The 23,285-nt window shown below is 44.2% G+C and overlaps 2 protein-coding genes and 1 long non-coding RNA gene across 12 annotated transcripts in view; 2 read left to right on the forward strand and 1 right to left on the reverse strand.

Moving 5' to 3' along the window:
- Positions 1 to 766: 766 nt before the first annotated feature.
- Positions 767 to 5,680, forward strand: LOC117039220 (cytochrome P450 2C28-like). The gene is made up of 5 exons (XM_033136312.1): positions 767 to 943; positions 1,413 to 1,554; positions 3,165 to 3,370; positions 3,721 to 3,862; positions 5,475 to 5,680. The coding sequence occupies exons 1-5, from the start codon at positions 791 to 793 to the stop codon at positions 5,660 to 5,662; spliced, it is 831 nt and encodes a 276-aa protein (XP_032992203.1). The 5' UTR covers positions 767 to 790; the 3' UTR covers positions 5,663 to 5,680.
- Positions 5,681 to 11,262: 5,582 nt separating this feature from the next.
- Positions 11,263 to 16,697, reverse strand: LOC117041140. The gene is made up of 3 exons (XR_004425934.1): positions 16,574 to 16,697; positions 11,613 to 11,666; positions 11,263 to 11,410 (listed from the first exon to the last, which is right to left on the reverse strand). It is a non-coding gene; the product is annotated as an uncharacterized LOC117041140 (long non-coding RNA).
- Positions 16,698 to 16,734: 37 nt separating this feature from the next.
- ARHGAP44 (Rho GTPase activating protein 44) overlaps positions 16,735 to 23,285 on the forward strand; it is an 88,765-nt gene continuing 82,214 nt past the window's right edge. For 6 of the 10 annotated variants that reach the window (XM_033139549.1, XM_033139550.1, XM_033139551.1 and 3 more), the window contains exon 1: positions 16,735 to 17,368. In XM_033139549.1, the coding sequence (XP_032995440.1) occupies positions 17,316 to 17,368 (53 nt within the window). In that variant the 5' untranslated portion in view covers positions 16,735 to 17,315. The remainder of the gene's footprint in view (positions 17,369 to 23,285) is intronic. The other 4 variants (XM_033139542.1, XM_033139543.1, XM_033139544.1 and 1 more) reach the window with 2 other exon arrangements.

The raw sequence follows: 23,285 nt of genomic DNA on the forward strand, positions 1-23,285 counted from the left end.
GAGGGAAGAGCCCCCACAACAGAGGGGCTTCCTTCCCTAAGTGTCCAAGATATACTTCACAGGGATATTCTGCTGGGTTTCCTAATGGGAGACATACCCACCTGCTATCCTAAATTCACTTATCTGGGAGTAATTCAATAATACTTACTTCTGAGTAGACAGCACTCGCTGCTCCAAACGATGTTTGGCATCTCATTTGTGTCTCTCTTCTGCTTATATTGCATCCTGTTACAAGGTAGTATGCCACAGTGGGACTTGCTTTTGAATAAATGTGGAAAAGATTGTGGGAGCAGTCATAGCTCCTTACCTGAAAGTAAGCCAAACTGCATTCACTGGGACTTAAATCTGAGTAGACACATTTAAGATTACAGAGATCAGGGAATAAAAGGAATGATTCCCCCCCCATAACCATTAATTATGTCATGGGGTTTGTTGGGTAGAAGAATTTTGAAGTGAACACTTCTGTATACACATATAGGAAATCCAGAGAGGAAGTCTTGTTGGTTATATGGCAGTGGAAACAGCAAAAAAGTAGGTAGGTCAAGGGCACATGCAAAGCAAAAGATCCCATATGGCTTTCCCCACACACCACACAGCTCTAACACTAGTTCGCACACTACAACCCTGCATGTAAGTCATGTAAACTCCAAAAGCCACATTAATTGAATAACCTCTGAATGAGAGAGAGGCAAATACAGTTTAGCTCATTTCTCATCTGTCTCATTTATGATTGCAGTTTCTCATTTCCCCATTGTTTCTGTTCCAGATTTATAATGTACTCCCAGGAATAATGGCTTACTTACCTGGACAGCACAGGAAGGTATTAGCAGATTGTGGAAAAATGCAGGCCTTCATTCGTGAGAGGGTGGAGTCCCACAGGAGGACACTGGATCCTCAGAATCTCCGTGACTATATTGATTGCTTCCTTATCAGGTCAGAGAAGGTAGGGAGATCCACAACTTTCCTTCCCTACATTTCTGAGATGCCCCTCATTTGTAGTTAATTTGAAACTGTCCCTCATTGCTCTTGCACTTCCTCATTCTGAACCATTGTCCCTCTCTTGGCTTGGGTGGCTGCTAAAGTCCATCTCCAAACTAATCTCAGATGGAAACATCTTTCCTCCAGTTTATTTAGACATCAACCCAGGCAGCAGAAACACAGCTGACCAAAATGAAAGCATTCATGAGATTGTGGCCTGAAATCCCCGGTTCTCAATGATGCCTTTATATTCAACAATATCTTTATATTGCAATAAGCAATGTACATCTTGTGTTTGAAGTTAACACAGTTCATTCCATTTATAGCCTTGAGAAGACAAGGCCATGACAGACCGGATCACCAAGGTTATTGTGTGGAATAGGATGAGATGTTTCAATTTCTCCACCCTCCTTTCCCTTCTGCCTTGTTTACAGAAACAAACCAATCCTGAGGATATCTACAGCACCGAAGAGCTTGTCCAGTGCGTGTTTGGACTCTGTATTGCTGGGACATTAAACTGCAGCGATGCCTTGGTCTTCAGCCTCATGGTGATGGCTAAATTTCTACACATTCAAGGTACTTAAATGACCAAAAGATCTGATTTGCTCTGCTATCCAAGACAAAATCTTTCAAAGGTCACTTGCAGTAAGAGCAACAAAACAGCAAAATATGTACTATTTCACTAATAGTAAAAAACAAGTAAGGAAAATATCAATGAACAATTGGAAGTTGCATCATAAAAAACAGCAAAGCTGTTCAAAGGCAGTAAAACTTACTCATAAAGATCATTGCAGAACAAAAAGGTATTTCTACAGCTCTAAAGATGACAGACGATGAGGTTTGAATGGAGGTTACCAACTTTAGCCTTATTCTCTAAGAGAAAGATGATTTGACATTCATTTTATTATATTTTCATGCCGCTTTCCATTCAGATGAATCCCAAAGTGACTTACTTACAAACAAAATCGAAAATTCTTTCTAGTAGCACCTTAGAGACCAACTGAGTTTGTTCCTGGTATGAGCTTTCGTGTACATGCACACTTCTTCAGATACACTGAAACAGAAGTCACCAGATCCTTAAATATAGTGGGGGAGTGGGGAGGGGTATTACTCAGAAGGGTGGTGGGAATGGGTGATCAGCTGATAGGTGTGGAAAACCTGTTGACGACTCTTAACGGCTGCAATTAGTCTTGCAGGGAAAGGCAAGGGGTGAGATGGCTAAAGATAGCTTTGTTATGTATAATGAGATAAGAATCCAATGTCTTTGTTCAGACCAGGTTTCTCCATCGTTTTAAGTTTGGTGATTAGTTGCAATTCAGCCACTTCTCTTTCCAGACTATTTTTGAAATTTCTTTGTATTAAAACAGCTACTTTGAGATCTTTTATAGAATGTCCTGGAAGATTGAAGTGTTCTCCTACTGGTTTCTCTGTTTAAACTAGAAATTATTTATATCAACAAATAGACTGAAATCACATAAAACATGTATGCAAGTATCTTCTCAAAGGCATAATCTATGGCTTGTTATCTATATGAATGTCCTGGGAGATTGAAGTGTTCTCCTACTGGTTTCTCTGTCTTGTGATTCCTGATATCAGATTTATGTCCATTTATCCTTTGGCGTAGGGTTTGGCCTGTTTGTCCAATATAGAGAGCTGAAGGGCACTGTTGGCATTTGATTGCATACACAATGTTGGAAGATGAGCAATTAAATAGTCCTGAGATGGTGTGTTTGATGTTGTTGGGACCAGTAATGGTGTTATCCGGGTTTATGTGGCAGCAAAGTTGGCATCTGGGTTTATTGCAGGCTCTGGTACCAGTGTCCATGTTGAGTCCTGTTTTTGTATTATTGTGGGTGAGGAGCTGTTTGAGATTGGGTGGCTGTTTGTATGCGATGAAGGGTCTTCCTCCCAGAGCTTGAGAAAGAGAACTGTCATTGTCTAGGAGAGGTTGTAGATCTCTGATGATGCGTTGTACTGTTTTAACTTGGGAGCTGTATGTTACTTACAAACAATTAATAATAATGACATGATAGATCATAGTAGAAAATCACAAATACAGCATAAATCATATGAATAATTCACAAATATTCAGATGCTGTTCCCTGCATTTTGGAAGAGAAATTGCTTGGGAAAATATCACTGCGTCAGATGGGAAGCAGCTCCAGAGTTCTTGAAGTACATTTTCTGAATGCTTTCCATTGCAGCGAAAGTTCAGCGGGAGATTGATGAGGTAGTAGGTGCCAACCGCATCCCTGGCATGGACGATTGGGTGAGGTTGCCCTACACCAATGCCGTTATCCATGAGACTCAACGATTTGAAAAAGGGTCCCTTGAGGGCTTCCCACGTGCAACGACGTGTCGTACAGAGTTCCGGGGCTACATCATCCCTCAGGTGTGATTCATGCATGGAATAATCAGGTTACTGTGGAGAGGAAAGGGGAGGGATTTGGCATCACATGAATGGCCTTGATCTGCCATAGTTCCAGGCAGTGTGGAGGCAAATCATAGTAAGTTCCACCCATCTACCCCATTTCTGGTGATTTTTCAGAATGCTGTGCAATTATGTGAGTTAGACTGCTTCAGCAATCACTGTCTTTCTGAAAAGACTTTGTCCAGGGATATAAATAAAAGTTTATTATTATTATTATATAAGAATGCCCTTTCTTTTCTTTTTTTTAATGCCCTTTCTTATATGACTGTGAAGCAGAAACAAATAATGCAATCTCTATCTTCTCCCTGAAGTCCACCACTGTGGTTCCAATGCTCACAACTGTGCACTATGACCCACTCCAGTGGGAGACTCCAGAAAAGTTTAACCCAGGACATTTCTTGGATGAGAAGGGTCAGTTCCGGAAAAGATATGCCTTCATGCCTTTTTCTGCAGGTGACTTGATAGGCGCAGATTCTCATGTTGTGGGGTTGGGGATGGTGGCTGGTGTGTGGGTGGGAGTGGGATGCTGAGAGAAATCTGGTGGTTTGATCTAGGAGATGAATAAATGTTGGAATTGGAGTGATGCAATGAGGGGCAAGGATATTTCTCCTGTTCACCTAATATTTGCTTTGGACCTAATATACATAAGTGAAGCAATCAAGCAAGGGTTTCTACACACAAACGCATTCAGATTTGCATATCACTGATTTGGTTCTGCTTTTCAGATTAAAACAATTTCTCTACCCCCGCCCCCCTGAAATAGGTGATATGTTGTCTAATTTCTTGGCTTTATCTGTATGAAGGGGTCCCACACATTTGCTGTCTTACACTGAGTTCCTTTGATCTTCTGTTGTCCTAATGACTCATTTGTTGTTGTTCAGTCGTTCAGTCGTGTCCGACTCTTCGTGACCCCATGGACCAGAGCACGCCAGGCACCCCTATCCTCCACTGCCTCCCGCAGTTTGGCCAAACTCATGCCAGTCACACTGGAGAGCCAGTGTGGTGTAGTGGTTAAGAGGGGTAGACTCGTAATCTGGGGAACCGGGTTCGTGTCTCCACTCCTCCACACGCAACTGCTGGGAGACCTTGGGCTAGTCACACTTCTTTGAAGTCTCTCAGCCCCACTCATCCCACAGAGTGTTTGTTGTGGGGGAGGAAGGGAAAGGAGAATGTTAGCCGCTTTGAGACTCCTTCGGGTAGTGAAAAGCGGGATATCAAATCCAAACTCCTCCTCCTCCTCCTCCTCCTCCTCCTCCTCCTCCTCCTCCTCCTCTTCTTCTTCTTCTTCTTCTTCTTCTTCAAGAACACTCATTACCCCCAGGCTATTACCTCACAAAGGATGTTGGTCTGGCTTAATTAGATTTTAAAACATGCCTATTCTATTACAGGACAGAGCCTAGGGCTTGCTGACCAGAAGGTCAGTGGTTTGAATCCCTGCAACAGGGTGAGCTCCCATTGCTCAGTCCCAGCTCCTGCCCACCTAGCAGTTCGAAAGCACGTCAAATTGCAAGTAGATAAATAGGTACCACTCTGCTGGGAAGGTAAACGGCATTTCTGTGCACTGCTCTGGTTCATCAGAAGCGGCTTTGTCATGCTGGCCACATGACCCTGAAGCTGTACGCCAGCTTCCTCGGCTAGTAACACAAGATGAGCGCCACAACCCCAGAGTCGGACACGACTGGACCTAATGGTCAGGGGTCCCTTTACCTTAACCTATTCCAGATTAGCATCAAGCAGGTCTTCCAAATCCTACTGTACTTGGATGCTACATAACATGTCTACAATGAAACTCCACCCATGAGTCACAGCAGCAAGACAACTACTGGAAACCAAAAGTTAAAAAACCCACTTGCTGAACCACCTTGACCTTTCATGTACATAACAGTGTGCAAACAGAGAGCTGTAGACACCGACTGAGAATTGGCCCTATTGCCGCCCTAATTATGCTTGCTTTGGTGATTTGTTTGTTTTTTAAAAATTCTTAAACTGTAATATTTGCTGTGTTTGCTGTGGACTATCTTGGTCTTTGATTATTGGTTGGCTCTGCCTTCTTTCTCTCTGCCAGGAAAACGGGCATGCCCAGGGGAAGCCCTGGCTCGGATGGAACTGTTCCTGTTCTTCTCTGTTCTGCTCCAGAACTTCACCCTCCAGCTGGTGGGAGATTTCAAAGAAAAGGATGTAAAATCTTTTCATATGCAGTACAAAATGAAGAGCGCATGCTTACAAATGCAAGCCATTAGACGTTCTAAGTGATCCAGTGAGGTAAACTAAGCAGAAGGGATCAAGTCAGTGCCTCCAAAACTATTTGTAGTACCATAAGTAGAATGGAAGCACTGAGAGATTTGAACCCAATAGTTCTGAGGAAAACCAAATATTCCAAGCTTAGGTGGAACAGACCATAGGAGCCAACTTCAAGGTCCCTTTGCCACCCCCCTAAAATATTTGAGGAGGCTGCCCCCCAAATTGATAGGCATTACGATTCAAATGGAGTGCATATGCTGCATCTTGTGTCCCCTTGATATTTTTTTTAAGTTAGCACTCCTGCACAAGACAGAAATTGAACAGGCAAATCTAGATATTCTCGGACATCAGCTCCCATCATCCCAGCTAGCAGTTGCTAGCAGGTTGCATGGGTGATAATGTGTTGCTATCCTCACTTTTCAGTGCCACACATTGCCAGTTATTCAATGCCAATTATTCACAGTAAACAGAATAGAAGTAAAACAAGGCTCCAAAAAGGAATGGAATGTCAAGTGATAATACCTTTAGAAGTGTGTGTGAAGCAGATACTGCAAAACAGTAAAGTACTTGAATTATGAATTAAGGCTATGACAGCAATTTTGAAATATAATAAGGATCCTCACTAAATGAAATACTATGTCAATATATTTTGTTTTTGTTTTGCAGAAATATCTTTAGGAAAATAATAAATCTAGTTATGCCTGAAAAACTAAAAAAACAAAGCAGTAGTTGTGTTGGTTCTTTTATTGTTTAAAGCAGCCGGGGGGGGGGGGGAGTCCGACTGATTTTGGGGTTCTAATGTTAATACTGCAGGCTGAATTACAGGCAAGAATTATTGTTAGTACCTTGGCATCTACATTTATTACAGAATTAGCTTACAGTTTGCCCAGGTGGCTTGGTCTTTACCAGGTTTGGAAATAACAGAGATATGAGCATCCTACCATATAGATGGCAAGGAAGAGTGGGAATATAAATTCAATCAATCAATAAAGATGTATCATGTCAGGGGAGTGCATAAAGTTTTCACTCTGTTGTACATGCAACAGAAAGTTTTTAAAACATCCATAAAGATGCCTTCCAGTTAAATATTTTCCTAAGCTAAAAAGCCAAAGTCAAAGTGTTAAAAGATGGGCTCCTGTCAGTAAGAGAATTTGCGTGAGTTTTGCTTTTCCTTCCAGTTGGAGAATGTTGAAGGTTTTCACTGTGTCAGATGTGTAGTGGTTTCAGAAATCTGGAAATAGAGCTCTGAATGTTGTTTTCTTTTGTTACAACCAAAGTTCAACAGTAGATGGATGAGGTGGTAGGTGCCTACCATGTCCCTGGCATGGAAGATAGGGTGAGGATGCCCTATACCAGGGGTCAGCAAACTTTTTCAGCAGGGGGCCGGTCCACTGTCCCTCAGACCTTGTGGGGGGCCGGACTATATGTTGGAAAAAAAATGAACGAATTCCTATGCCCCACAAATAACCCAGAGATGCATTTTTAATAAAAGGACACATTCTACTCATGTAAAAACAACAAGCAGGCCCCACAAATAACCCAGAGATGAATTTTAAATAAAAGGACGTCCACGGCCGTATTTAGAAGGCGATTGGGCCACATCCGGCCCCCGGGCCTTCGTTTGGGGACCCCTGCTCTATACCAATGCTGTTGTCTGCTAACCTCAGCACAATGACAAATCTGTTGAAATTTTACAGTCCATTTTGAAAATGGATGCTTTCTACAACAAATGTACTTTTGAACTACAATCCATAGCTGGAGCTTCACATCAAGCCCTAAATCCACTGCTTTCACCCACAGGAATCAATCCATCTGAGTATCAGAAGAGCTATTGGCATGTCAGCATATATAATATGATGTAAGATCTTAACAGCCTTTTCCATAGCAAATGGTAGAATGTGCAGAATTCAAGCTCAAGTGCTTCTGTACTTTGACGTACTCTGAGTATCAGGGGATGGAGGAAATGCTATTCATTAGCAATATTATTTCCCCTGAAAATCGGCGTCTGGACTGAATAAATATCACAGTAATCCAGAATGTGGAAGAAATTAACATTTGCAAGTTGCTGCTATTTAACAATATTTCCCCTTTCTCTTCATCCTGCTGCAATGGAGTGCAGATGGAACTGAGTTTTAACTTGGAGATGTTTCAAGCAACTTTCCATGTGGTTTCCATTACATAAGAGCCCATTCCTTTTTCTAATTAAGCAAATTCCTTCTCCCTGCCCTGGAGGGCTGCTTTTGGGGTTGAGGAGGGTTTGCAGGGGAGATAAGCTAGGCATGGTCACCATTTCCTCCTGCACCCTCTCAGATATCGATCTCTTCCACATCCCAAAGTACCAAAGGGTGGAAATAAAACAACTGGCCCTGCTCCTTTTATATTGCCTAACTTTTGGTGTGCAAACCAGAAAGCAAAGAGGTAGAGATCATTTTTCCAGTTTTCATCATAAGAAGAATGAGCAGGATATCTCTACAAGAGAGGTGGGTTCTGTCACTTCCCCCTTCAAGTTATATTTCCCTTTCTACACACACACACACACACACACACACACACCGTTATCTCCTTCATCCTTTTTCCTCCTTCATATTTTTTTCCAATACTCCCTTGCACAAAAATCTCCCTACATTTCCACATCTCTTCCTCTTTCTCATTCTGTAGCCCCCTCTGTCCACATAACCCATACAGATATATATGTTACTGTATCTTTAAAATTAATAGAACCTTAAGAGCAAGCCTGTCAGTCAGCTTGTTCAATTAGAGAAGGTTAAATTCACTTGATGGATGTTGTACATATATGGGTGTTGTTTGTTTATAAAACATCTCTTCTGAATTACTACAATGAATCTGGAACTTTGTGTTAAATACAACACATGGTACCAGGAGTGAAATACAGTATGAGAAGGTACAATGGAATACTTGAGAGCTCCGCATTCTTTCTTTTCTTTTCTTTTCTTTTAATATATATATTTTATTAAAGATCTCTTGGTTTACAAAAGTATATGCAATGTCTCTTTTTTCAAGTTACATTTCCTTCAGGCAGCTGGGGAATTGAAGAGAGTGTTTAAAACAGGCTCTCCCCCCCCCCCTTTCAGAGTCTCTCCCTTCTTGCTGTACTTAAGCAATGGCAGAAGTTTGGTTAAAATGGGGGTAGTGGGTGGAGAGACAATGAACAAAAAATGTGGTTTTAAATGAAGGCAGGGGTTTAAAGCAGGGGTGGCGAGACACCAAGGTGTTTTTTAAAAAAAAAACCAACCCCACCAGCTTTATCAAGGAGAAATGGCAGAGATGGGTACAACACAGAAGATAACCCCCAAAAGCTGGCACAACAGAGCCTTTCCCAACTTCATTCTTACTGTACTCAAACTTTCTTTTAAACTGCTACTCACTCCCCCCCCCTAAGTGTGCCCTCCTCTGCTCACAATTATAAAAAATTGCTGCTTTCCAGCTCTTGGTGTCTCTCCATCCCTGGCTTTATTCAAACCTCTGCTTTTCTTCTGTGTCGCTCTACTGCCACTTTATTCAGACTTCTGCTGTTGTTTAAAAAGCCATGCTTCCCACTTTCCCGGTGCCTCCTTCTCACTGTTCTCAGCCTTCTCCCTCTTCCATTCACGAGAGAGAGATAAGGGAAGTGGAGCCTCAAACAGACCATAGTACTTTACTCAAACTTCTGCCATTGTTTTAAATTATCGCCTCTCGGTGTTCTTCCATTCTTGCTTCCATGCCATGGCTGCTGCTGCTGGTGTGCAACCTGCCTTCTCTTTTGCCCCACCGTGACTGCATGCAAATCCAAGATTGTGATGCAGCACTACAATTTCTCCAATGTGGGCTGCATGGTGACAGCCGCACATTTTTATGTAAATTGTGTATATTTTAAATTAATAATCTAGCTCAGCTTCATAAAAGGGGGGAAGAGGAGGATAGTGTAAACCTATATAGATAATCAAGGTACAAACACATGTCACATGTATATTCTCTTTCTAATAATACAAAAGATGGGGCTATCCTGTGAAGCTGTTGGAAGATTCAGGACAGACATAAGGAAATACTTCTTCACAGATTGCATCGTTAAACTCTGAAATTTGCTACCACAAGACAAATGGATTTTGAACAAAATTGGAGGGGTGTGTGTGATAGTGTTATTTGATTTCAGTCTGCTAATGTTGAAAGTCTTAATATAGTACATGGAAAAGGTTAGCAATCAGTTGATGCTTTCACCATAACAGCATAAAAATGTGCATAAAAATAATTGTTGTTGTTGTTCAGTTGTTCAGTCATGTCCAACTCTTCGTGACCCCATGGACCAGAACACGCCAGGGACCCCTATCCTCCACTGCCTTCCGCAGTTTGGCCAAACTCATGCTAGTCGCTTCGAGAACACTGTCCAACCATCTCATTCTCTGTCGTCCCCTTCTCCTTGTGCCCTCCATCTTTCCCAACATCAGGGTCTTTTCTAGGGAGTCTTCTCTTCTCATGAGGTGGCCAAAGTACTGGAGCCTCAACTTCAGGATCTGCCCTTCCAGTGAGTGCTCAGGGCTGATTTCTTTAAGGATGGATAAGATTGATCTTTTTGCAGTCCATGGGACTCTCAAGAGTCTCCTCCAGCACCATAATTCAAAAGCATCAATTCTTCGGCGATCAGTCTTCTTTATGGTCCAGCTCTCACTTCCATACATTGCTACTGGGAAAAAAGTTAAATAGCTTTAACCTTTGTTGGCAAGGTGATCTCTCTGCTTTTTAAGATGCTGTCTAGGTTTGTCATTGCTTTCCTCCCAAGAAGTAGGCGTCTTTTAATTTCGTGGCTGCTGTCACCATAAAAATCATATACTAGTGTAAATGTGCACATACAAAAATACATTATATACGGGGAAATTGCTCTTAGAAATTATTATATTGGACAACATTCGTATTACAATGCTGGTGAATTTTCATGAGAACCTTTAAAAAAAAGATGCAAACTGATGTGGAAATGTGGAGATCTGAACTCAGAATGGGAAACTGAGAAAAACTGGAATTGACAGATCAGTCTCAATTAGCAGCAAAACCCCATGCAATGTATATTCAGAAGCAAGTCCCATATAATTCAATACGGCTTCCACCTAGGTTAAGTACATATGAGATTGCAACCCAAAGCTGTAGCCTGAGACACACTTACTTGGGAGTAAGCCCCATTGAACTCAGTGGGACTTACTTCACTGTATGGGAGTGATACTGCTGTTCCCTCTAACTAGTTCAGAGGAAACAGAGGATGCATCATCAGATTTCTGCAGGCTGACATCAGAGTCAAATCAAATTGCTTCCATCAAAACCTCAGGACTGCAATGATTTGCAATGAATGCATTCAGGTGCTAGCCTTGTAATCGGAAACCACAGCTATTATTATTTGAACTAGAAAGGAAAAGGAAATGTATCAAGAGAATATAAGAATCCAAAAGATCCTAAGCTATAAGGTAAAAAGCAGCTTGCAGTCATTGATAAAAAGAAGATATAAGTGGTTTAAATAACTAAATAAAACAAAATAAGAAGGCAATCCCCATCCCTATATATTTACCTGCAGACTGTTGAAGTCCTTTAGCATTCTGGGTGCCACCTTTGCCACTATGATTAAAAGACAGAGAAGATTGCATATGGTCTATTGCTTCCAGGGGAAAGATCCAAGTAGTTGAGAAGACAATCACTGGGTGGGAGAAACCCAAATGTGGCCCCAGAGAAGCTGGAGGGGTGCTTCTCTGTGCTGCAGAAGAAGGGGGGAGGAGGCTTGGTCTTCGGGTTGTGACAGGGAAGCAAATAAAGGAAGAGCTGCAACATCTGCTGAGCGTGCAGAAGGTCCCAGGTTCAATCCCAAGCATCTCTAGATAGGGCTGGGAATATTCCTTGCTTCAAACCCCAGAAAGCCACTAGCAGCCTGAGTAGACCACATTGAACTAGCCAGCCCAGTGGTCTGACTGTATAAGCTGCTACCTACCATTCTTTCCTAAAATTCAGGGGGAAGTATTTTCTTGTCTTCTGCTGCCATCTCCTGGTATACCATAGAATCACCAAATGGCCATCAACTACTTGCTAAAGGTCCGTATAGTTAAAGCTATGGTTTTCCCAGTACAGGTAGTGAGAGCTAAAGAAGACTGATCGCCGAAAAATTGATGCTTTTGAATTGTGGTGCTGGAGGAGACTCTTGAGAGTCCCGTGGACTGCAAGAAGATCAAACCTATCCATTCTCAAAGAAATCAGCCCTGAGTGCTCACTGGAAGGACAGATCCTGAAGCTGAGGCTCCAATACTTTGGCCACCTCATGAGAAGCTCTCTGGAAAAGACCCTGATGTTGGGAAAGATGGAGGGCACAAGGAGAAGGGGACGACAGAGGATAAGATGGTTGGACAGTGTTCTTGAACCAACTAACGTGAGTTTGGCCAAACTGCGGGAAGCAGTGGAAGACAGGAGTGCTTGGCGTGATCTGGTCCATGGGGTCACAAAGAGTCGGACATGACTAAACAACTAAACAACAACAACAATAGGAGAAAAAAAAATGGGCACATCACATCTCCTGTTGCTGTCGTTGGATTGGGCAGATAGTGGTGCTTGGTTGCTACTAACTCTCTAACAGAGTTGGGTTAGCAAAACTTGAAAACTGGCAGTTCTAACTTGGTGTCCAATCAGATCCCTTTCCCCGTAATAGATTCTAGTCCTGCTGAAGGACAAAACTACAGCTCTCAGCCTTGCCTACCTCACAAGGCTGCTGTGAAGATAAAGGGGGGAAGAGAAAGACAATGTTCACAGTCTTGAGCTCCTGGGAGGAGAATCAAGATACAGTACAAAGATACAATAAGCAACAAATATGTGCAGTTTCACAACTCTCAGCAAAGCATACACACACACACCCAAAAAACCCCACAAAAAACATTTGGGCACCAATGATATTAAAGCAAAATCCCTGTGTTTAGAGTCTACAGGAATGTTAACTTGCAGCAGCTGTAAGATGTTTAATTATTTTATGGTTGTATTTGCAGATTCATTTTGCATATTACATTTTTGTTTTATGGTGACTGTATATAAATAAATCAGCCCAATGATGGCAAGCAGGCAAGTGGTGGTTCTGTGGGAGACATGGAAAATCAGAAGGAGGAGACTATAGTATCACTTTTTTCTCAGCAGAAAGGAAACCTCATTTATTTCAAGGGTGTTACTTCTGAGTAAAATCCATAAATTGTTTTGTTTTGTTTAACCCTGTAAAGGCAGCACACCTAGGGAGTGAATGAAACAATGGTCATGAGAAAAGTGCTTTAACAGACATAACCCAGTATCCTGCTTTTTCTGTTTCCCTGGGTGGAGCCCCTCCCAAGTCTCAGGTGCGGATGGTCAACATTCCTTCCTCTGTTGCCATAGCAGCAGTGATTAAACGTCCTTAGCAATGGAGAGTGCTGAAGCATTGGAGCTGCCTTTGCCTTTTGCGCTCTAAGTTTCTTCAGAAATGCTCAGCTGGCTTCCTTTTCCTTTTAATGAAAAGCTAAGAGTCTGTGGGTCCTGCAGGCATTGGGCCTACAGAAATCCAACCCCTTCTACCCATCTGTTTGCAGCCCTGGTTTGGGTTTTTTTTAGGATAGGTCTAGGCCAGTGCCAATGCTGGCACAACAAGGCACCCACCTAATTACTTAGTGACGTTGGTGGGGGGCAGATGAGGAACAAGGACCCCAGGGATTTTTCACTGAACTGCAGAACAGTTGAGGGGCCATGTGGCAATAATAAATATGAACTTTCTAAAAGTTGGGGTTTTTTTTAACCTTTTTAGTTCTAGCTGTTTTGAGAGTGTAGAACTTGCATTCTTTCATAAGTGAAACCTGAGTACCCACAAACTTTGACTGCAAGTTCTGCTACATCGAAGGCTTTGAAGATATCATGAACAATTTATTCAGTCTTCTGTAGCAGCCATTCCCAACCTGGTGCCCTCTTGACATTTTGGACTACAATTCCAATCATCTCCCGTCATCGCCCATCATTCCCATCATCTCCCAGCCAGCAAAGGTGATGAAGAGGAAGCAGTTCTGGCTTGAGACGGCTGACCAGCCAGCAAAATCCATTCTAGTCAGTGTGATGGGGTAGAGGCAGTAGGCATCGCCCACCTTCTAGGACAGTTTTAGTATTATTTTATTATGCAATTTGCATTTTTACAAAAGATTAAAAGTACACCCCCAGCGAAAATTATTATTTTTTTAAAAAAAGGAGCACTGTGATGATTCACACCTTTGAACCCATTCAGAGCTCACTTCTTTCAGGGAAGCTGTTCAGCAGTGACAGGCAAGGACACTGGCTGGGAAACAGGATACTTCCCACTGTTTCTCCCATCCAGCAGCCACCGTCTTATGTGCAAAGTAGTCATGCCACCCTCTGAACCCTGGGCTATTTGCACAAGTATATGCGGAGCTATCCTGTTAATTCTGCTTTACACGCTATGTGTAATTAGCACTTTTTAAAAATAAAAAAGCATTAAAATATGTTAATTTGAGCAGGAAAAAGAGACACTATACTCATGAGAAGATGATAGGTACGAGATGTTCTAGAAAACCTTGGGTACCACCAGCAACTTGCCCAGGAAAAGCAGCAGGAGAAATAATGTAACACTGCAGCTAGCAAAGATTTGCAGCCGAGATGGAGCCAATCGCTTACGTTTAGAGAAACAATAAAGCAGCTCACACAACGCTACTTTGTATTTATACCAGGCATGTGCAAGGGATACACCAGCTTTCCCCAATCTTTTGTCTTCCAGCTGTTTTAGACCTACAGTTCTCATCAGTTCCAACCAGCGTGGCTGTAGCCCTATGTTTTAGTCACATGGCCTGATAGGAAAATAAAATATGGTGGAAGCCCTGGTAGATATGCCAGTGGACGTATCAGCAGAATGCTCAAGCAGTTCAGATGCTGTGCCAGAAAATGAGCTGGCAAAAGACCTGAAAAAGAATGGAGCTGTAAGCAGGATGAGAATTTGCACCAGAGCAAAACCATGCCATTGTTGATGGTGCAACTTTTATTATTATTATTAATTTCTTTTTTATATATTTTAAAGAAAAAATCTCAAAGATGTTTGCAACACATTAAAATAAAAGAGTCCAGAGTAAAACAATACAGTACTGAAGAAAGTCAAATATGAAGCACAGGCAATGACTGTTTCACACATGTTCAGTTTGTGCATGACCATGCATGCGCACATCTCCACAACCAGGAAATGGCTGGGAAAGTGGGGGGTGGTGGTAATGGGGACAGGGTGGAGCGGTGGAAGGCCCAAGGCAGAGGACACCAAGGGGGGAAAAAACAGAAGAGAAGAAGAGAAAGAAAGGAAAAAGAAGAAAAATAGAAGGGACTTCCAAATTTCCGTCTGTCAGTTACATAAAAGAAATAATTCACACTAGAATGACATCAAAATGATCTAGTTTCTGTTCGGCAATATTCTCCCAATCTTCTGACCCAAATGTCTCAAATTAATTCCTTTTCACCCAAAAAGTCCAAAAGCGGTTCTCTAATTATTGTTATTTATAAATGTCAGCAATAGTTGTTGTTTTTTATCCAGCTAAATGTATCCTTCAGTTTCCAATGCAGTTTAAGTAATTCTTCAAACAGTAAGAAGAGAGAGAAATTCTAAAAGCTGAGGGTGTTTGATTTATGCAACTGAGCTTGACCCTGGGTGTGAAATTTGGATGCTGCTATCCCTGTGCCAGCCAGCCAGGCCTGTGGCATCACCTCCCATGTTTCAAGTGCAGCCCAAGGTGAGGGCCAGTAGAACCACCTGAGCTGAATGGAAAGAATGTTAACTGCACCTCATCCAAGACCATCTTGGCTGTTTCTTAGTGCAGACTCAGGTCAAGGTGCCTGAGCTTTCACAACTGTCGCCTGCCACGAACCACCATTGGCATGATTGGCAGCAACAGCAGCAGGTATGTTCTCAACTTATGAAAATATTTTATTTTCTTGTTAATTCTGGTGATTTCTGCTGTTAAGAGGCTGGGTTGTTTTTTTTAAAAAATAAAATTTTATTAAAGTTTTTTCATAATACAAAAAGAGAAAAGAAACTAATCTACGGTAAATTCTTTTATTCTATGTCTCTGTTCTCTGAATTTTTGAAGCACCTTTGCTTGGTTCCAATAAATTTTGACAATGTCACCTAGCTACAATGGATATGTTCCACCAATAGTGGTTACCAATGGCTGTTGCCCATAATGGGTGTGTTCTACCTCAACCACTGGAGGCAGGATGCCTCTGCATGCCAGCAGTGGCTGTCACTCTCAGGTCCTGCTTCTAATAAGCCACTGCAAGAAGAGGCGGCTGGGTGTAAATGGCCCTTTGAGTAAAATCCTATATGTGAAACAAAACACAATATTTTTGTGTTTTTTTGTGGGGGTGGAATCTACCTTTTGTTATTTAAATTGTGTGTCATGTGGCAATCATTGCTGGTATACTATTGACTTTACATTTCCTCCCTTATCTTTACAATAGATAAGATGTTATCCTGCCCATTTCACAGCTGAGGTTGAAGCAGCGATTTCTTTGTTGGGCGGACAGGGCCCAAAACAGAATCCCCATTGGAGGAGCACGCTTTCCGAGGACACAATCCCCGGGCTTTATAAAAAGCGTCTTGAGCAATCCCTATAGGGATAGACAGATGCCCAGATGTGTCCGTAGAGGGCGAGAGGCGGCGATCTGAGTGTTCAATCAGAATAAGCTAGCCAGAACCAGGTCCGAGTCGCCAATATAAGCCGGGGAGCTTCCTCTGCACTCCCCTTTCCTTGATGGTTGCCGACTTGGGCAGCTGCACCTTGGCCGAAATAGGAACATTTTTTTGTGCGCGCGGGGTGGGGGCTCTCAATCCAGCCAGCTATATCTTGAATTACAGAAACGCGGGCAAATGAGGATGAACAACCGGGTGGTGGTGGTGAGACTCACCGGTTTTTCGCAGCAGCACCATCACCACTAGTGAACAGAGCCTCCCATTTCTGGCTATTTTCGGGTTGAAAGAGCTACCCACCCAGAGCAGGAATGGATGCTCGGCGCTGCTGTTGCTGCCTCCTTTCCCCTCCGCAGCCAGGTGCTCCGCTGCGCCCCCACCCGGCGCAAGTGGGAAAGCGGCGGCCAGGAGGCGGAGACTCCAGTTCCCAGCGCCCCAGGCCGGGCAGCCGCAGTCCGAGCCGCCGCTTCTCTTCCAGCCTTGTCAGCAGCGCAGCGCGTCGGGATCGCCGCTGAGCTCGGAGAGGGAGAGAGGGAAAAGAGAAAGACGACCAGCTCAGCATGGCCGGCCGGGCGTGGGTCGGGCGGCTGCGCTGAGCACTCGGGGCCGGGCGTGCTCGCTCGGCGGCTGCGCTTAGCCAGAAATACAGAAAGTGACGCTCCTGCTGCTGCTGCTGCGCCCCCGAAGGATGCAGGAGGCGGCGATGGTGCTGGCCGGGGGCTGCCCCCCTCCTTCCCCGCCGCCGCCGCTGCTGCTGCTGCAGTGCTAGAGTCCTCGTCTCCCTCCTCCTCCTCCTCCTCCTCCACCACTACCTTCTACCTGGAAGAAGAAGGGCCATGTAACCGCCTCCCTCCGCCTCCCCCAGCCCGGGATAGCCACCGATCTCCCCAGCTCTCCCTCTCCTCCTCCTCCTCCTCTTTCCCGAGCCCGTCGCGGCGCTCTCTGGCCAAGGGCGCAACCATGAAGAAGCAATTCAACCGCATGCGGCAGCTCGCCAACCAGACCGTGGGCAGGTAAGGGAGGAAAGTGGATTGGGGGTGGGGGGTGGGGGTCCGAGGTAAAAGCACATCGCCTCGGCTTACAACGCCTCTTTCTGCCCCAGCGGACGCTGGTGCGCCAAGGAGCGGTGCGCGGGAGGGTGGTGGGTTAGGTACCGAGTGCAAACCATCCCCCTCCCCGTCTCTAAACTCGGTTTGTTTGGAGGGCTGTTTTGGTGAAGCTGCCTCCATTACATGTTTTGGTTTACCCGAGCTTTCTATATTCCTTCGGTCACAGCTTGTGCATTCCCCTCCTCCAATTTCCTATGGTTCTTCCCGCCTCTCTCTCTCTCTCTCTCTCTCGTTTACACACCCGCTGAGAGGCTGCTGTGGTTATATTGGGAAAGAGATCTTCATCCTTTGCCTGCTAGCCTATGCTTAGAAAATGGAAGGGCTTCTTTCTGCTACCCCAAAGACCTTACCTGAGGCTTCAAGGTGCTTCCTATGCTGCCTGGCCTGTGCTGGGTTTGTTCCCCAAGTAGTTTTATTCAGGAAGCTCTTGCTGTATGAAAACTCTGCCAGTTCCCCTCCACTTGTATAGGTTTTATCATAACCAGCTGCTGACAGGCAGGAGAGACAGGTAAGCAAGCTAACAGAAACCCCTGGAAGGCATAAAAAGTCTGGCAAGGGGCAGTAATGGCATTTAGCAGACTTTGCCTTCTGAGTTAAGACTGTGGTCCTAAGCTCACTTAGCTGGGAGTAAGCCCTATTGGATACAGCCGGACTTAGTTCTGAGTAGACCAGTCAACTGCTCAGACTATAGCTATGGGGTGTCCTTTTCACCTCAGTTATTGCTTATCTCAGAATTTCTCTCTCTCTGCTCACCTCAGGATTTATTGCTGTTTATGCTTGCGAGAACCAGCTGTTATTGGTTGGGGAGCTGGCCTAGCTGGCTTTTGCAGGAAGGAAGGGCCAGTGAGCCCTGCTCCTGCATGATAAGGGAGACTTGCTTTTGGATGTTGCCCATCTGAGCATCTTTCTTCTGCCCTTGCTGTGGCGGCCAGGATCAGTCTGGACCTGTGAGAGTGCTGTGCAGGCTCTGATGTGCTGGCTGGGCCTTGTATTCAATGCATTTGCTTGCTTTAATGGGAATGCTTGCTGCAAAACCTTTTGAGAATTATACCATGTCTAGATAGAGGTTCTCTACCCCCCCCCATATTATTTCTTAATTATGTCCCAATTTTTGGGATAGAGGCAGATGGAAGGGTCAGTGGGAGGGGGAGTAGTTATGTGGCTTTCATGGAATGTTATAACACAGGGGGCAAAAATTGTCTGGGGAGAAATCTCGCTGTGCTTTGCAACCTATTTGTTTGATTTATTTTCTTCTCTTGACAATCTTAATGGGGGGAACAGGGGATGCACTGAGCAGCAATTCCAGTGTTATGCCTGCGGACTGTCCAGATGGGCAGTGCATCATTCATTCGCGCCAAACTATCCAGCTGACATGTGTCCATCTTTGCATTGCTTCCGCTAGCAGCTGTGAGCACTGGCTTTCCCTACAGCCTCAGGGGATGGCTAGCCAAATGGGTCTGCCTATCTATGGCTTGCAGCATTAGGGAGGTTTTTGTTCTTCATTTCTCGGGATATTGCAGCTCAGCCCTATGCCATGGCTCCATTGCTACTAGCATGCCTTCCTAGTAGTTGACTCAGTCCTTGTTGAGAAATCCAGCCACGTCAAACTTGGGTTTAATTGTGGTAGCAGAGGTGGCCCTGCTGTGCAGGCTGCTTTTGATAAGTGTGGTGAAAAAGCTCTTCTGCACAGCCAGCAATAATCCCACCCCCAGTTTTGTGGTCCATTTCGAATCCCCAGGGGGGAAAATGACTGTGCCTCTGGAACAATGAGGTGGGGTTGGCTTGTTTTCCTTTCTCGGCAGTCAGTTGGCGTAAGAAACCAAATGCCTTATTGGTCAGTGACTTGGCTGTGAAAGCAGGCAGCTAGGCTGTTTAGCTGAGGGCATGTGTGCTACTTGATGGGGAGACGGCTTAAGGCACTGGTTCTGCTGTTGCAAAGCCTGTCAATGGGACTGTGGAGCCAACAGGCACAATAGCAGCCAATTTGCTGAACAAATGACCTACATTAGACATTGTAGTGGGAGGTGGCTTGGTTGGGGAGGAAACCGATGGGCATAGATGTAATTGTACGATGTGCAAAGGTAATGTGACAGGAGTCATGCGATGGGTTGAAGCTCTATCTCTTTTGCTTGTTGTCTGAATAAAGGTACCACTTCGACCAGCACTAAAAAGGGGGGGGGGGCATCCATTGTGAGCCAGAAGGATCATGTTAATTGCATATAACATTTCTGTGCCTTCAGTTGGTGACCTCAGGCCTAGCTAGGTGTGTTATGCATTTGTGTAGCGTCCTTTGTCTAACTTTCAGCGTGAATAGCTGCTTTTACATAAGCAGCAATTAATTGCCCTGATCCAGCTTATCCACATGAGCCATGCATATTTTGGCTGTCCCTAGTGTGGCAACCTCTCTTTAATTTTGGGTGGGGGCGGTGGCCGGTGAGGGGTGGCAGTTGAGAAGAATGGTGACAGACCTGCTGAAACTTCCAGCCAGCTGATGTGACCAAAAGGTTTCTGTTATTAACTATCCCTGGGTTTCAAAACCATGACTCAGATCTTTTAAAATCACATAATAGGTTTAGAACCAGTGAGAATATATAAATCCTAGTTCACTTTTGTGCGTTTTCCTATTTGTGGGAAACAAAACTGCTCTTTCTGGGAGCTTTTCTGCTGTCAGTGTTAACTTCCACTCCTTCTGTTACTATTTCGATTAGTAAGCTGTTATTTCTGATTAAGTATCTGTCAGTTCTTAGTCACTTTGGTGCCATTCTCTATAGTTAAACAGGATGCCCCGTAGACGATATCCTTTATCTTGTTTTGGGTATGTTTGTGTGCATATGTGGTAACAGATCTCGGGCATTGGCTATGTTGGAGCCTGGCCACATGGCAGCACTACATGCATAGAGACTGCACTTGCCCCTCAGTTACTTTGTTTGGAGTCTGTGAGTTTTATATTTATTTTCCATGGAAATAGGATGTGTGATAGATAACCTTATGGCCTTTGTTCTGCTTGGGATTCAAAGATATTGAGGAAGAACTGCCATGAGTTCACAAGGCAACTTGGCTTGTGTTGGAGACAGAGTGAGAGAGTTTCAGCTTCAGGTTCATTTCGCCACCTTTCTATGTTGCTGTACCCAAGGCAGTTTACAAGCTGAAGAAACGACAACATATACAACAAAGCTCATACATCTTATAACAATACAATCCAATACAAATAAGCCATAACAAGATACAACTTTAAAATAAACTATTTATATTAATTAAAGTAATATTCAACAATCCTTTAGCGTATAATAAATAATACACTGAAGTGCAGGCAGAAAATACAGCAGAAAGTGGAATTGCTTACGGCTTCCTATTGTACTCTTTTCCATCTCTGTGCATCTTCTCAGTGGCAAATGGAATGGGTTCTTTCCATTTCTCTATTGCATTCTGATGCCTCATAATATGCCTCATATGGAAAATGAGGTTGCTGGGTGCTGCCCATGATGACAGTAAGCTACATAGTGCATAGTGAGTTGGTCTATGTTCCCAGGAAGCACTGAGAGGGATAGGGAGCCTGGCCTTCTAGATGTTCTTGGCCACAGCCAGCATAGCCAGTGATGAAGGATGATGGGAGCTATAGGTTAAGCAACATCTTGAGAGCCATAGGTACCCCATCCCTGAACTAGGGCAGGGGTCCCCAAACTAAGGCCCGGGGGCCGGATGTGGCCCAATCGCCTTCTAAATCCGGCCCCCAGATGGTCCTGGAATCAGCGTGTTTTTTCATGAGTAGAATGTGCCCTTTTATTTAAAATGCATCTCTGGGTTATTTCGTTCATATTTTTTTTCAAAATATAGTCTGGCCCCCCACAAGGTCTGAGGGACAGTGGATCAGCCCCCTGCTTAAAAAGTTTGCTGACCCCTGATTTAGGGTGTGGATGTGGTTTATGAAGTCTCCTTGGATCTTAACAAACCTTGCTGTCTTGCATGACTGCCGCTGCCTGGTGACAGTTCATCCTTTCCTCACTTTCTCAGTTGGGGGTGTTCACCCATCTTATTTTCCTTTATATTCAAATTTCAGAATAAAATGAGGGAGGAGACACAAGGGTGTGACAACAGCACATCTTGCAGGCCTCTGGTAGCACTGAGACGATCTCCTTTTCCCTTACTTTGCCTCCATGTATTATTACCTGCTTCCAACACCATATGCTGTAACACATGCTCTAGCTGTGCACTGAGTGGACATCTCCACTGAGCTGTGAAATAAAGGAGGCACTGGGTGATTATTTCTTTCCTTTGCATTCTAACCAGCTTGGATCTGAGGCTGCCGCTTCCTTGACCATCACAAAAATCTATAAGAACTATGGCCCATGTTTAGCATCCTCTTCTCACAGTGGTTGACCAGATGCTTGTGGAAAGCCAGCAAGCAGGATTCATGCAAGAACACTTTGCCTTCCCGTGGCTTCCAGCAACTGGTGTTAAGAAGTATTGCAAATAGCCACCGATAGCCATCTCTTTCATCATACCAGGTTGCCAAGGGAACCTTCCTTTAACAAGGGTGAGACAAGGAGTCAAGGCAATTTTTCTCTCTGTTAGACAGACAGACAGACTTTCCTGGATTGGCATAGTAGATATTGTCCCCCCCCCTCTTGCATTTGCTTAGAATTTCCTTGTTTGATTGGACAGATTAAGGCTGTCACTTGCTCTGCAAAAAAGAGATGGAGAGATGAAGGCAGAGACGACCATGTTAAGTTAATTTGCATCCTTTCAGCTATGTGTGTTCCAACCCTCTCCCCTTCCACAAGTTCATCCTTCTGGAAGGATGGTGTTCCTCACTCCCCCTGCCAGAGTATAAGAGCAGTAATGGGTAATCTGCATTGCAATCTCTGCCTCTGTCTGTCAGATCTTGACCTTTTCTGTATAAAACAGAGGTGAAAAGCATAATAAACAACTTACTGGCAATGTACTGTGGGTAGCTTTTCTATCAAACTCCCTTTTTTAGTGGTATGAAGCTGGTTTCAATCCAGATGCAGCAGAAACCCTGGTTAGTCTTAGCGGGTGAGGTGGGTGTTTGCTTTGGAGAAGAGCTGGGACAGACCACAATTAATTCCTTATTGGGCTCTTTCATACGAGCATACAGAATTCAGGTTGGAGTATTTGTCCACTTACTCCTGTGGTGTCTACTCTGACTAGCAGAGTTTACCATCTCAAGAAAGATGTTTCACATCACCTGATCCTTCTAACTGGAGAGGCCATGCATGCAAAATGTATGCTCCATGACTTAACTATGGTCCCTGCTCCATTTTTTACATTTTTATTAGCCTTCTGAACAGGGTTAGGGAAGTGGATCCTAGCCAGCGGGCCAGATTATTGAGTTCCCCCACCCTTGGCAGGCTGTTTTGATTGGTGGGTGGAGCCTAATGACCTGTTAGTCATAGTGATGTCAGGTGATCCATGCCACAAACCAAGCCTAGCCAAGCGAGCCTGGAAGTTACCATCAATCAGCTGACTGGCACAATCTTCAAGCTCTACAACCTGCAGGGGTCAGCTATACTATTGAGTTCCAGAACTTTATGGCACAGCCAACCCCAGCTGCCTTGCTCTGGCCACTGACAGCTACACTGGCAACCTCATCTCCACTTGCCCCATATCTGCCATCGTACATATGGGTTGGGTGTGCTTTGAGGAAAGTGGCCTCACAAGCCAAACAGAGACTTGTCCCAGCCCTAATTAGGCCCATGGGTCCCAGTTCTCACAGGCTTGCTTTAGAATCTGTATGCCTCTGGCTAGCATATGTTGGGGATTAACAAATAGCTGTATCAATCTCAATACCATTCCCTGCTTA

The sequence above is a fragment of the Lacerta agilis genome, chromosome 2, assembly GCF_009819535.1.
Source record: "Lacerta agilis isolate rLacAgi1 chromosome 2, rLacAgi1.pri, whole genome shotgun sequence".
Lineage (NCBI taxonomy): Eukaryota > Metazoa > Chordata > Lepidosauria > Squamata > Lacertidae > Lacerta > Lacerta agilis.

Excerpts from the sequence above, each read along its gene's own strand:
- LOC117039220 (XM_033136312.1), top strand. The coding sequence starts at position 791 with ATGGCTTACTTACCTGGACAGCACAGGAAGGTATTAGCAGATTGTGGA. Across the intron at positions 944-1,412 it reads TCCTTATCAGGTCAGAGAAG|AAACAAACCAATCCTGAGGA; the intron begins GTAGGGAGATCC and ends CCTTGTTTACAG. Across the intron at positions 1,555-3,164 it reads TAAATTTCTACACATTCAAG|GAATGCTTTCCATTGCAGCG; the intron begins GTACTTAAATGA and ends AGTACATTTTCT.